The 12,628-nt window shown below is 52.5% G+C and overlaps 1 protein-coding gene across 1 annotated transcript; it reads left to right on the top strand.

Moving 5' to 3' along the window:
* The first annotated feature begins 33 nt into the window (after positions 1-33).
* PIK3IP1 (phosphoinositide-3-kinase interacting protein 1) lies at positions 34-11,489 on the top strand. Its single transcript, XM_037052552.1, has 6 exons — positions 34-223; positions 1,094-1,210; positions 1,290-1,409; positions 2,291-2,491; positions 2,590-2,668; positions 9,758-11,489. Exons 1-6 carry the CDS (start codon positions 139-141, stop codon positions 9,960-9,962), a joined length of 807 nt encoding a protein of 268 aa, XP_036908447.1. The 5' UTR covers positions 34-138; the 3' UTR covers positions 9,963-11,489.
* The last annotated feature ends 1,139 nt before the right edge of the window (positions 11,490-12,628 follow it).

Here is a 12,628-nt window from a genome sequence, read left to right as displayed (position 1 = left end):
AAGCTAGCTGGGAAGCTCCCAGTTCTAAAGAGAGGCTGTTTACCAGAAGAGCATAACAAGGGCAGGTCCGACTGCAAGGCTGGAACCTTCCTACAGAGCTCCCGCTGAGGGGACCCCGGTTTGTCAATCACCTGCAAGATGAAGGTGGTGAGGATGCTGCTGGCCTGGGTGCAAACACTCCTCGTCAGCAACATGCTACTAGCGAAAGCCTATGGATCTGGAGGTAAGATTACAATCTTTGCTTTCCGCAGCAACTTAATGAAGCATAGAGAGTAAAGCTCCTATTCCCCCAGCATGGCCAGGCTACACAGGAAGATGACAGGAAAGGAAGCTTTTAGCTGGTTTCTGTTGTCCCCTGTAAGGTTTTTTTTGTTTTGTCTTATTGTTTTTCTTTTCCTCCTTTTTTCCTCTGCCAGGGGCTTGCAACTCCATCTTTGCCATTAAGAACAAAGGCTAGTAGCTACTTTCTCTTTCCTTTTCCTTGCCTGTGGGCTCAGGAGTGGATGGAATTTGGGGGTTCATCTCTCCTACTCCCTAAGTCCTGTCCTTTTCTGGGCTTTGCACAATGCGGCCAGACATAGCCCTCCTTCCGCAGCCTCTTCTCTGGCTCTCCCGCAGGGGGGAGTGGGAGTTTGGAGTTACATCTAGGCAGCAGATGACGCAGGTCCCCTCCGTTTGAGGCTCTCTTTTGCCCGAGTCAAGGCTTTTGTAGAATTCTCTCAGGAAGGTATGTTCCCTATGAAGTGTGGCCCTATCTGCGGAGAGGGGAACACCAGAGTTTATGTAACATGGAATCACAACGCAAGGATGAATTTCAGGCCTGGCTGCCCATCGAACCAAACACCCAGGCCCTCTCCGAACTCTCCTCCATGAGGGCCACAAATTCCAGGACTGCAACCCTTAACACTTGTGCACTACTTTCCGGCAAATAAATAAATAAATAGATAAATAAATAAGGCTGTGTTCCAGGCACCGGCAGGGTTTTCCACGCGAGTCAGGGAATCCCAGCAGGGTTCAGGGTCTCCCCCCAGCTCAGGTGGCCTGGGCTCCCCTGCAGGCCCAACAGTGTTTGGGGGTCTCTTCTTTCTCACAGGCTGCTTCTGGGACAACGGCCACCTGTATCGAGCAGACCAGCCCACCCCCGCGCCAGGCCTCCGCTGCCTCAATTGGCTGGATGCGGACAGCCCCCTGGCCTCTGCCCCCCAGTCGGGTGAGTGTCTGCTCCGGATCGGGGGCGGGCAGCAGCCGTAGTCCCGGCCCGGGCCCATGACGCCTTCTCTCCCCACCAGGCGCCGGCAACCACAGCTACTGCCGGAACCCGGACCAGGACCCGCACGGACCCTGGTGCTACGTCAGCGGCGAGGCCGGCGTCCCGGAAAAGCGGCGGTGCTTAGACCTGCGCTGTCCAGGTACCCATCCAGGATCCCCGGGACCCCCGGGACCCCTGGGACCGGGGCTGTCTGGGAACGGACGTTGCGGTTACCGCGCACGTGCGGCTGCACCTCGCCGGCCGGCCCCGCCCCATGCCCTGCCTTCCGATTGGCCAGGACTGTCTCCGGGCCGCGGGATCCCAAGCCCATTGGCCGAGGCCGCTCAGAATGAGCTCATCCTCCTCTAGCACCTTGTAAACAACTGAAAGAGGCGAGCCCAGCCCCTAGGCTGTGAGCCCCCAATCCTGAGCAATCGAAAAGCGTGGCTTTCGGAGGCAGCAGGGAGCCACAGGGACCCGTGTTTGGATCCGACGCCGTTACAGTGCCCCTTGTATAAGCTGTTTGAGGGATCTGAGCCTCAGAAAAGTTAAGTGACTTACTAAGCAATCAATGACAGGGTTCAGATTTGAGTCCAAGTGTTGGATTCTCGAGTGCAGGCTTGTGGGTCCTGAGGCAGCAAGACAGTTTTTCTAGGATTCGGTGGAATATATAAACATGTAACATAGCGATTGGCACAGAACGTGGGCTCAGTAAATATGAGCTGCCCAGAGGAGTCGTGATTGATATTTGGAGAAGATGGCAACTGAGTTGAACCTTGGAAGATAGCAAGGATTTGAGCAGATGAAGATGGAGAGGCAGGAGAGGCCCTTTCTTATGGCCCCCCCCTCACATTTGCCTTGTCCCAGCTATGGGGTGGCACTCTCTGGCTTGGTCTTGCCCTTGGGGTGGGGCTTGATTTCAGCTAAGTGTGGGTGGATCTAAGGTGGATACTCCTCATCTCCCCCAACACTACAGACAAGTTCAGCTGTGGAATTCACTCAGGCCACTCTGATGAGAGCTGTTTCCCACTTCACCTCCAGAGACTATTTCCCAGGACCTGTCAACCTCCAGGACAGAAACTGAGGAGACCCCTGAAGTGCCAAGTGGAGATGAGGTGCAGGTGTTTGCTCCTGCCAATGCCCTGCCTGCCGGGAGTGAGGCGGCAGCTGTGCAGCCAGTGATTGGAATCAGCCAGCGAGTTCGGGTGAACTCCAAGGAGAAAAAGGACCTGGGAACCCTGGGTAGGACTGCTCTACCCTGCCCTTACTGGATTCATGAGGAAATATTTGCTGATTGACTGGGGTGAGGCTAACGGGGCCTTGTGTCCTGTCCTCGGCAGGCTATGTGCTGGGTGTTACCATGATGGTGATAATCATCGGTGTCGGAGCTGGCATCGTCTTGGGATACACCTTCAAAAGGTCAGTAGCTTCTCTTCTGGGCTCCCTCAGAGGAGGGGAGAAAGGTACACAAAGTCGAGACAGATTCATTTGCAGCATTCTTACCTAAAAAGAAAGATGTTGAAAAAGGGAAGCCAGGCCTGGCTGGTGTAGCTCAGTGGATCGAGCGCGGACCTGCGAACCACGCGATCGCGTTTCGATTCCCAGTCAGGCCACATGCCTGGGTTACAGGCCAGTTCCCAGCAGGGGACTCACAAGAAGCAACCATACATTGATGTTTCTCTCCTTCTCTCCTTCCCTTCCTCTCTAAAAGACAAATAAATAAAATCTTAAAAAAAAAAAGAAAGAGGGAAGCCAGCTCAAGATGTAGAAATTTGGTTCTAGCCTTTACCCAGTGACCTGGGACAGACCCTCTCCTTTAGTGTCTTTGCTTCTCACCCCAGAGCCTTGTAAGGTAGGGATTCTTGTTCCCCATTTTACAGATGAGGAAACCTTTGTCAGAGAGGTGAAGTGACTCACCCGAAGTCACACTCCAGGAGTGGCAGGACCTGGATTCAAACCTAGCTTTTTTGGCACCGAATTCCCTGTGTCTCATCCAGTGTGTCTGGTGCGGAAATGGGTGGCACTGCAGAAGTCAGGCTGGAAACTCGTCGTGGGGACCCAGAGATTGAACTTTTTCGGGGAGTTATAAAGTTCTGCTACAAGAAGAGAAACCCACCCACTGCTTTTGCTTGGGGTTTGAATATCTTGAGCCATAAGTCTGTCCTCTAGGAAAAAGGAAAAAAGTGAGTCGTAGGACAAAGAGCCCATTTATTGCTCCTCCCCATATTTCAGAAAGCCAAGGGGGCTACCTGGGAAATTCGGGGACGGAACCTGCGGCTGGGACAGCAGGAGAAGGAATGCTTATTTTGAGAGGGCCCCTGAAATACCATGTGGAACAAGGTGTCGAGGTCAGTGGCAGGTGCATGTTGATAAGCCAGAGTTGCATTAGTGTTTTGCAGGACTGTTTGGGAAAACAGGACTGACTTTGGGAAAAGTATTTGCCTTTTGGGGGCAAAATCAGGGGATTTCACTTCCAGCCCTTAGTGTGATTTTTCTCTCCATGGTCTGAGAAGGCTTTCTCTAAGGGATGTGACCCGGTGGCCTGCGTTTTCCAGTGGCCAGGGCCGTGTCTGAGCCCATAGCTCCAGTGGGTCACACAACATGAAATAAATCTGAAGTGTCCTTAGAGGTGCTACAGTCAGCCTCCTCATTTTGTAGGTGGAAAGGAGGAAGTGTTTGGTGGTAATAGCCACAACAACAGACAACAGCATCAGCCGTAGAGAACCTTATGCCGGACACCGCTTCAAGCAGTTTGCATACTTTAACTCAAGTCTCACAGTCACCTTTCTGAGGCAAATGCTGTTGTTATTCGCAGTTTACAGTTCAGGAAACAAGGCAAGAGAGGATATACACCTTGCCTGAGGTCACACGCCTAGCATGTGACCTTGGTGAGGCCAAGTCTTCACCAACTACCTGTCCGCCACGGCCTGCCTGCCTGCGTGACTTTGGGCGAGATGCTGCCATTTCCTACTCCCCAGCATTGCTGTGGGGAGAGCATGTGACTGCTTAGTTCAGGGGTCATAAACGGCAGTTGTTTTTCTTTTCTGTGAAATGCAGGTACTATACTAGCACCCGCCAAGCCAAGCCTGCTTCCTTCTCTGTTTTTCTGTGACTCGGGAAGCAAATTTGACCTGAGAGGGTCTCCTGAGTCCCAGTCCAAGGTTTTTGCCCCCAGTGAGATGGTCATCGTGACAGGTCCAGGGACCGCTGCTCATTCATTTCAGAGGTAGATGGGATGCTGTGGCCCTGGCCTACAGTGCGGAATCAGAACCAAACCATATTGGCTGAGTGGAGCCCTCCTTTCTTAGCCGCTGGGTAGCAGTGGACTCGCCTCCAATCTTGTGACGGTTTCCAGGCCTGCAGGTACTTGAATTGGTTAAACCTTCTTCATTCAGAGCTCAGCTCTCCTGCCAATGAGGAAGTTGGGCCTTTCTGCTACATTTGCTCCTCCAGGCTGTCATGAGACTGCCCTGAATCTACCTTCCTGTACAGGGCAAGACACCTGGTCACGAGACTCCTCATCGCTCGCCACCCGACTACTCCTTTCCTCATGAAAGTACTCGAGTACAGACCATAGAACAGGAAACCATAGGTGGGCTGAGCAAGCCGTGCCCCACCCTCAGAGATTAGAAAGAGCTGTTGAGTGTAAATTCTGATGCTCTGCACCTCAGTTTCTTGCCTGTTACGAGGGGATAAGTCCCTGCTCCACACACACCGCACCAACCCCACACCCACTCACACAAGGTTATTGTAATAACCTTGCATGTAAACAGGAGAGCACCAGTCTGGTTAAACCGTTGCCGTAGCAGCCAGCATTTACCTGTTTCTGAATGAGCAAGGCTGTACTGAATGTTCTCCCCTGATGATCTTGTCTAAGCCTCAGGACCACACTAGAAGGATCACTTTTACAGTTTGACAGTGAGGAGCTGAGACCTGGAGGAGTTAAGTGCAGCGTCCCAGCTATGCGGCTAAGAGGGTGTGTCTAAGGATTATCAGTGTTTCTCGAAGGTCCGGGGAGACCCACTAGTTTCATGCAAATTTGCCCCGAATTGCAAAGAGTGGTAGGAAAAATAGAAACATTCAACATAAAACAGCGGGGTTTAGAAGTCAGAAGAACCAGGGTGTAGGTCTGGAACCACTACCGATTCATTCTGGGTGTGACAATGGACAAGTCATTTACCTTCTCTGGTTTTGTCAGCGTTTCTGCCTCTTTAGAATGAATGGTGTAGGGGCAGGAATTAGCTATGACGATCTTCCGAGCTCTAGGATTTCCTAAAATGTCTGTTACCTGCTGGTGGCTGTGGGCACTGCCAGGTTCAAATCCCCGCTCTGCCATTTGCTTGAGTAACTGATTTAACCCCTCTGTCCCTGCCTTCCCATCTCTGAAAGTCAGGTCCTAACAGACAGCATACGGATAGGTCTGCTGTGAGGATGAAATGACACAGTGTGGTCTGGGCGCACAGTTGGCGTCAGTGACCTCAGCTGCCTTGGGGAACTTTTCCTGAGCAGCAGTGTGGGACGGCACTGCTGCTGACCGGGAAGCCAGCGGTGGCTCAGAGTTAGGAATAATTTGAAGAGACCCATGTTGCCCGCAGGAGGTCCCGGGTACCTCTGCCCGCCCTGCCCCCTTCCCAAAGAATATCTTCATCCACACCTGCTCTCTCTGGGCAGCACAGCTCCTGAACCTGGCCCTGGAGCAGTCAGGGATAGAATTACCGCAAGCCTTGAACTCTGCCAAAAGGCCAGGAGGCTAATGGGATGGAGCTTTCCGCTGGTTGGGAAGAGCAAGGCAAACAGGCATCAAACTTCCTCTCAGGGGAAGAAGGGTGGTGGGTGGAGGTGGGTGAGGGCTTAGTGTGACAGCTCTTTGTTCTGGTTGTCGAGGCCACAAGGCCAGTCCGCAGCTCCCTGTTCCTGCCCCAAGCCTAGTGTCTCTGCTGGCTAGCTCTAGAGGGAGCGCTTGTTTTCTGATTTTTTTAAAAAGCCAAGGGAAAAACTGTAAGTCAACACCACTCTACCCCCTTAGGAGAGGAGCCAGGCCAGTGAATAAGCCTCTTGTTGTTTCTTGGCTGCTAGACAACAGCCTGGCTGCCCCTCCCCGCCCCCCACCAAAGGAAAGGGAGAAAGGACGGAGCTGCCTGGTGGTCAGCGCAGCAGACCTGGTGGCCTCTCTCAGACCATCAGGGGAGCTGGGGGCAGCCACTGCATCTCTTGGACTCACAGGCATTGTTAACAGGGGGCACTTGGGCTCGGGTGTGTTCTGAGGCTTCCAGGTGGATAAGGCTGTAATCCAGATGAGTCCCAGCACCTGCTTCCTTTACCCTTGTCTGCTCTTCCAGCCCTGCTCTGCCCCATTAACGGGAAATCTTTTTTGCCCCCTCAAGATGCGTATGCTGCACCCTGACCATGATCAACAGTTCAGCTGGCCACAGGCAGATGTTTGGTAAAGGAGGTTGCCGAGGAAAGCAAAGTCTCAGCTTTTTCATCTATAAAATGTGGATATTACCTTGCAAAGTTGGTGTGGAAATGAAACAGAGATGGTGCATATATAAAGTGTGTGGCCCCCAGTAGGTACATAGGTAGCTTTTCTCATTTTGGGTGATGGGGAGCCGTTTCTAGGCACTTTGGCAGGTACTCAGGAAGTACCTACCCTCTTCCTCTAGACCCTTAGGTTTTGAAATTGAGGCCTGGGCAAAGTATGTGCATGCTCCACTTTGGTAAATTCCTTTTTGGTCTCCTGCTGGCTTGGGGGATCCCTTCATAACATTAAACCCAGACCTTTGAAGTGTCTCCCTGCCTGGGTGAAACTGGCTTTTTGTTTTACAATGGAGGTAGGTGTTTCCTTCTTGGTGGCAGCAGCTGCAACCGACGGGCAGTGCTCAAGGGCAACGTGAATCTCAGGCTGTGAGTGGGGTTGCACTTGGTCCAGACAACCCTCCCTCCGTGTCCCTCCATCTCCCCTGTGGGTGCTCCGGGAGTTATCCTGCTATGGGCGTTAGTGATGTCCCGTGCAGAGGCCAGTGAGGAGGATGAAGCAGAAGTCTCAGGCTTTCACTTTCAGAAACTCAGTGACCCTGGGAGATTTGCCTTCTGTGACCTTACAGTGAGGACTGGGGCATCGGGGCAGGTATCATGCGAGAGATCTCACAGAATGTTAGGGGCCCCCAAGTCCATCTCCTTGTTACACAGATGACGAAATGAATGCCCAGAGAGGAGGGGAGTTGCTGAGGTCACGTAAACAATACTTGTCTTGGCTGGTCAGTAGGAGTTTCCTTGGGAAATCACATTAACATTGGTTGGTCAGACGATCACGGTTTGTTCCCAGTCAGGGCACATGCCTGGGTTGCAGGCCAGTTCCCGGCAGGGGCCAGTTCCCAGCAGGGGATGCAGGAGAAGCAACCATACATTGATGTTTCTCTTCCTCTCTCCTTCCCTTCCCCTCTAAAGATAAATAAATAAAATATTTAAAAAAAAACCATTGGTGAGTCAGGTCATATTCAGGGGAAATCATAACAGCCTTCTCTGAGTTAATATTTTTTATTGATTCCAGAGGGACGGGGGTGGGGGAGGGGAGAGAAAGAGAGGGAGAGAAACTGGTTGCCCATTGCACACGCCCTGACTGGGGACCAAACCCAGAGCCCAGGCATGTGCCCTGACGGGGCATTGAATTCATGACCTGTTTGCCGGGTGACACCCAACCAGCTGAGCCACACCGGCCAGGGCCTTCTGTGAACTTTACAGCAGCTCCACTGTTTTCAAAATGCTTTCACTTTCATTATCTTATTTCGAGATAGATATAATCCTCATCTCACAGATGAGGGAGCCAAGGCTCAGAGAGGCTGTTTTGCTGAGCTGCTCCTAGAACATTAGAGAACTGGCTGAAGACAGTTCTGAGGCACCTGTACACTCCTTCCTTTTCAGCCCATTATTTTCTCAGTATCCTTCACCAGTCTCTTGTCATTGCACCTCACATCATGAAGGGTGTGCAATCCATCAGATCTCAGCCATCTTTTGAAGAAGGACGCAGGCCTGTGTTGTATCAAGTCATCCATCAGCTGCCGGTTGCAAGGCCTCTTTGGTGGAAGGGGGCGCCTTCCAGGAAGATTTCTTCCGACAGCTGAGCCTGTGTGTCTAGGTGCTGGCTTTGGAGGGTGCTGACCTAGGTCCTGGGTGCAGATCCTGTTGTGCAGTGTTCTAGGCACTCACCAGACCCTATGGCCTGCGTTGGGGGCAGCCTGGTCCAGTGGGAAGGGCCCTGTAGGTGCAGCCAGAACATTGGGTTTGAGTCTCTGCCCCACCATTTCTTTGGGGGTGACCCTGATCAGGTTTTAACTTCTCTGAGTATCAGAGTCCAGCAGACTTTGGTTTGAGCCCACCATGTGACTCCTTAACTTCTCTGGGCTATTTCTTCATCTATAAAATGAACACTGAGGCCTAGTTCCTCGGGTTCAGCTGAGAATGAAGTGCTCCACAGGATTAAACAAGGCAACGCCAGCCCTGACTGGTGTGGCTCAGTGGATTGAGCACTGGCCTATGAACCAAAGGGTCATCAGTTCAATTCCCAGTCGGGAACCATGCCTGGGTTGCAGGGCCAGGTCCCCAGTTTGGGGTGCATGAGAGGCAACCACACATTGATGTTTCTCTCCCTCTCCTTCTCCCTCCCTTCCCCTCTCTCTAAAAATAAATATTTTTTTTTACTTGTGTCGGTTTTTTTAAAGATTTTATTTATTTATTTTTAGAGGGGAAGGGAAGGAGAGAGGGAGAGAGAAATGTCAATGTATGGCTGCCTCTCATGGGTCCCCTGTGGGGAACTGGCCTGCAACCCAGGCATGTGCCCTGACTGGGAATCGAATCACGATCGTGTGGTTCACAGGCCCGTGCTCAATCCACTGAGCTACACCAGCCAGGGCAAAATAAATATTTAAAAAATAGGGCAACACCATGCCGACTGGGTCACTAAGCACTATGAGAATTCAAAGGTGTGTGAAAACTAAGGGGTCTGATGGTCATTGTCTCGTTCCCCACTGACCCAAGCAGCCTTCAGAGTCCCTTTTGCCTTGTGTGTGGGTTGGGGACAGTCTGTTTCCAGCTGGGGCTCACACCTTCTGGGACTTTAGAATAAGATGACCGTCTCAGGACAGGATGGTCAAGGAAGTTTTCTGGACTTCATGAGTGAGGGCTGATAGTTCCCTGGGTCTCTTGGAGCCCTGGGCTGAAAGAACAAAACTGTGTCTTGCTTTAAGAGTCTCTTCTACATTCTCTTCCTTGAGCCCCCCTGCAGCTGTGTGAGGTTCGTATTACTAATACCCCCATTTTACAGAAGAGGAAAGACGCCAGAGGTGTAGGAGCGGTTGGGTTGGGGCAGTCTGGCAGAACAAAAATCTAGCGTTCTCAACCACGGATTCTCCGTGACCTCAGCGTGCTCCTGCCCCGCCCATGACGGGTGCTATCTGATAAGCAGAGTCATGCAGGAGGCCCAGCCTGAATGCCTCCCTCTTTTCTTGCCAGGGGGAAGGACCTGAAAGAGCAGCATGACCGGAAAATGTGTGAGAGAGAGATGCAGAGAATCACCCTGCCCTTGTCTGCCTTCACCAATGCCACCTGTGAGATCGTGGATGAGAAGACTGTTGTGGTCCACGCCAGTCAGACGCCAGTCGACCTTCAGGAGGGCAGTGCCCCCCTTATGGGACAGGCAGGCACTCCTGGGGCCTGAGCATCCCCAGGATGGGCAGGAGCCCATGCAGGGACTGCTGCAGGATGGCCTATCCTACAGCTGGGAGGAGCTGCACTTTTTGTTGTGGTTAAAACTCTCCCCCGAGTTTTTTTTTGTTTGTTTGTTTTGTTTTGGGGAACTCCTAAGACAGAAGCAGGTGGTGCTGTGGGCTGAGGGCAAAGATGGGGAGGGTCCCACCAATGCTCTTTCTCCATCCCTTGGAGCAGGGTTTCGCCCGTGGATGGAGACAGCGGCGGCCCCCATAGCAGTGCTGCTAACAAGGGCTTCCAGACATTGCCTGTGCCCCGGAACTGAATCAGGGATGGACGGGGAGCTCCCCCAGGCTCCTTTGTGCTTCATTATCTAAGGTGGCCTCATTCCCCACCTTTCTGCTTGTTCTCTGTGGGCTTACGTGGCGCACACTGTTATTCATCCTTCAGGTCAAGCAGGTCAGGAGGGAGCATTTAAAAATATATATTTCATTTAAAAAATATTTGGGATGGAACTCCCTACTGACCTCTGAGAACCGGAAATGCGTTTGCGCAAGTCAGAACTGTGGTTTGAGAATGGGATTGAGGCTGGGGTTACTGGGTGAGCCCCAGCTTGCTGGCAGTGATGTGCCTTGACAAGAATGGGCCGGGCCTGGGCCCAGGGACTCTTCCTGCCTCGAAAAGGAAGGAAGAACTGCACTGAACATTCCACTTAGGAAGAAGGAAGAGAAGGATCCGCGACTGCCTTAGGCCACAGGACATGAGGTGGACCTGGGGTACCCCAGTCTCTCTCCAGGGTGGACAGTGACCTCTCTTCATTTTGTAGGGACAAGACAACAGCCAGCTAACCTACGGGAATCATACTGTGGGGCCTTGTGAGCTGCTTCTGAGAGGTTAGCCTGGAAACTAAGCTCAGAAGTCAGGGAATCAAGTGCTTCAGCACTTGCCCCTGCAGTGGCCCGAGTTTGTAGGCGGCTCTGTGGCTTCCAGGCCAGCGCCTCCCAGTGAAGGCACTAGAGCTGGGGCCCAACCCCTAACGTGTAGAGCCGTCAGAATCATTGGAGGGGATCTTAGGGCTCCTCAAGCCTTTCTGACAGAGGGGCCCAGAGGGGGAACGTGACACCCAAGATTATAAAGTCACAGGCACGGCCAAGGGGAGTGAGTGCATTTCCCCGTGGCACTGTCCTGCGCTGTGCCAGCAGCTCAGCAGGGCCTCCAGGTCCTGATGTCACACGCTGAGGCCTTAGCAATGCTCCCTATCCAGAGTTTTCTTCCACTGCCCCATGTGGAGAGGGGGATCAGTGGGGACTGTTCTCTTGAGCAGGCTGTTTCCAGGGGCAACTTGCTGAGGGAGCCTAGGCCTCGGGGGTCCCTTGGTGTTAAGTGATGCTGAAACGATTATTACTGGTTTCTACTTTTCTATAAAAGCATTTCTCTGTGTACATGTCTTATATACCTCATTCTGACACCTGCATATAAAAGTGCAGGAAATTGCTCTGCATTTGACTTACGTAAATAAACTTTAAAAAAAAAAGGACTCCACATTGCTGAGTTTTTGTGCGGTGTCAGGAACACTCCTGCCATTTGTGGGGAAGCTTTTGGTTACCTTGTCAGCACCTCTGTGGCCCTGGCTGTCACTAGGAGGAGGCAAAAAGCTGAATGGTGGGTAACTGCCGTCGTCACCAAGTCTTTCAGGTTGGAGCTGCAGCAGAGATGGGTGTGTGGGCATCTCAACGGGCAGTTAGTCGCTGCAGATCCTTTCCCTTCCACATTCTCTCCAAGGTAGGAGGTTAAAATGAACGCCCAGGCAGCCCTCGGCTGGAGCTGGAAATGGGTAGTGGTGGTGGTGCTGTGGTGGCCAAAAGATAGGTGTGCAGAGAGGGATGAGCCCTTGGGCTGCCAGGAACAGCTGTGGGCTGAGGAAGGTCCCTGCGGGGCACTGTGAGGGCTGCGGAAGCAGCTGTCGATACGAGTGTTTGCTGGACTTTGAGCAGGGAATTTCAACAACAGGTTCTCAGCTTCTGGGAACATGCAGAGTGGTCTCTGCCCAAGCCCAGGCACTTCTCTGTAGATCTAACAGCAAAGGGCACCCCTGAGCATGTTTTTCTAGGACCCAGATTCTGTCCTCAAGCTTTGGGTAAGTAGATTTATATTTGCCCAGGATAAACACTAACTAGATAGCAGCATCCCACCCCGACCACTGGCCACCCCTCCACAACATCCCCTAAGTGCAGAAGCAAGAACTGAGTCTTTTGCTCTCAAGCAGTTGTAGGGAAACAAGGGGTGGGGGGTAACTTGAATTCATCTTTTCCCCATTGTGAAGGTGACACCCAGCCCTGCAAAGACTCTAGGACGGGGGTCCCTAACCCACGGGCCACGGACTGGTACCGGTCCATGGCCTGTTAGGAACTAGGCCACATGGCTTGAAAGTCATGCACTTGAATCATCCCCAAACCACGCCCCCCATCCTGGTCCACAGAAAAATTGTCTTCCGTGAAAAAACTCCATGGTGCCAAAAAGGTTGGGCACCGCTGCTCCAGGATATCCAGGCTTTAGGGCTGAAGGTGGATCAGAGGGTGGGAGTGTAGGGACCCAAAGGAATGACTCAGCTGGAAGGCAGAAGTCAGACCTGCTTCAAGGACTGGGCTGCCTCCGGTGGGACGTGCAACGTTCTCA

The sequence above is a fragment of the Sturnira hondurensis genome, unplaced genomic scaffold (assembly GCF_014824575.4).
Source record: "Sturnira hondurensis isolate 20B ecotype Veracruz unplaced genomic scaffold, ASM1482457v3 Scaffold0007406, whole genome shotgun sequence".
NCBI lineage: Eukaryota > Metazoa > Chordata > Mammalia > Chiroptera > Phyllostomidae > Sturnira > Sturnira hondurensis.
This window is presented reverse-complemented; position numbering and strand designations above follow the sequence as displayed.

Bases quoted from the DNA above. Each gene is read 5' to 3' on its own strand.
- PIK3IP1 (XM_037052552.1), top strand. From the start codon at position 139: ATGAAGGTGGTGAGGATGCTGCTGGCCTGGGTGCAAACACTCCTCGTC. The intron at 1,211-1,289 runs GTGAGTGTCTGC...TCTCCCCACCAG, and splicing joins GGCCTCTGCCCCCCAGTCGG to GCGCCGGCAACCACAGCTAC. The intron at 1,410-2,290 runs GTACCCATCCAG...CTTCACCTCCAG, and splicing joins CTTAGACCTGCGCTGTCCAG to AGACTATTTCCCAGGACCTG.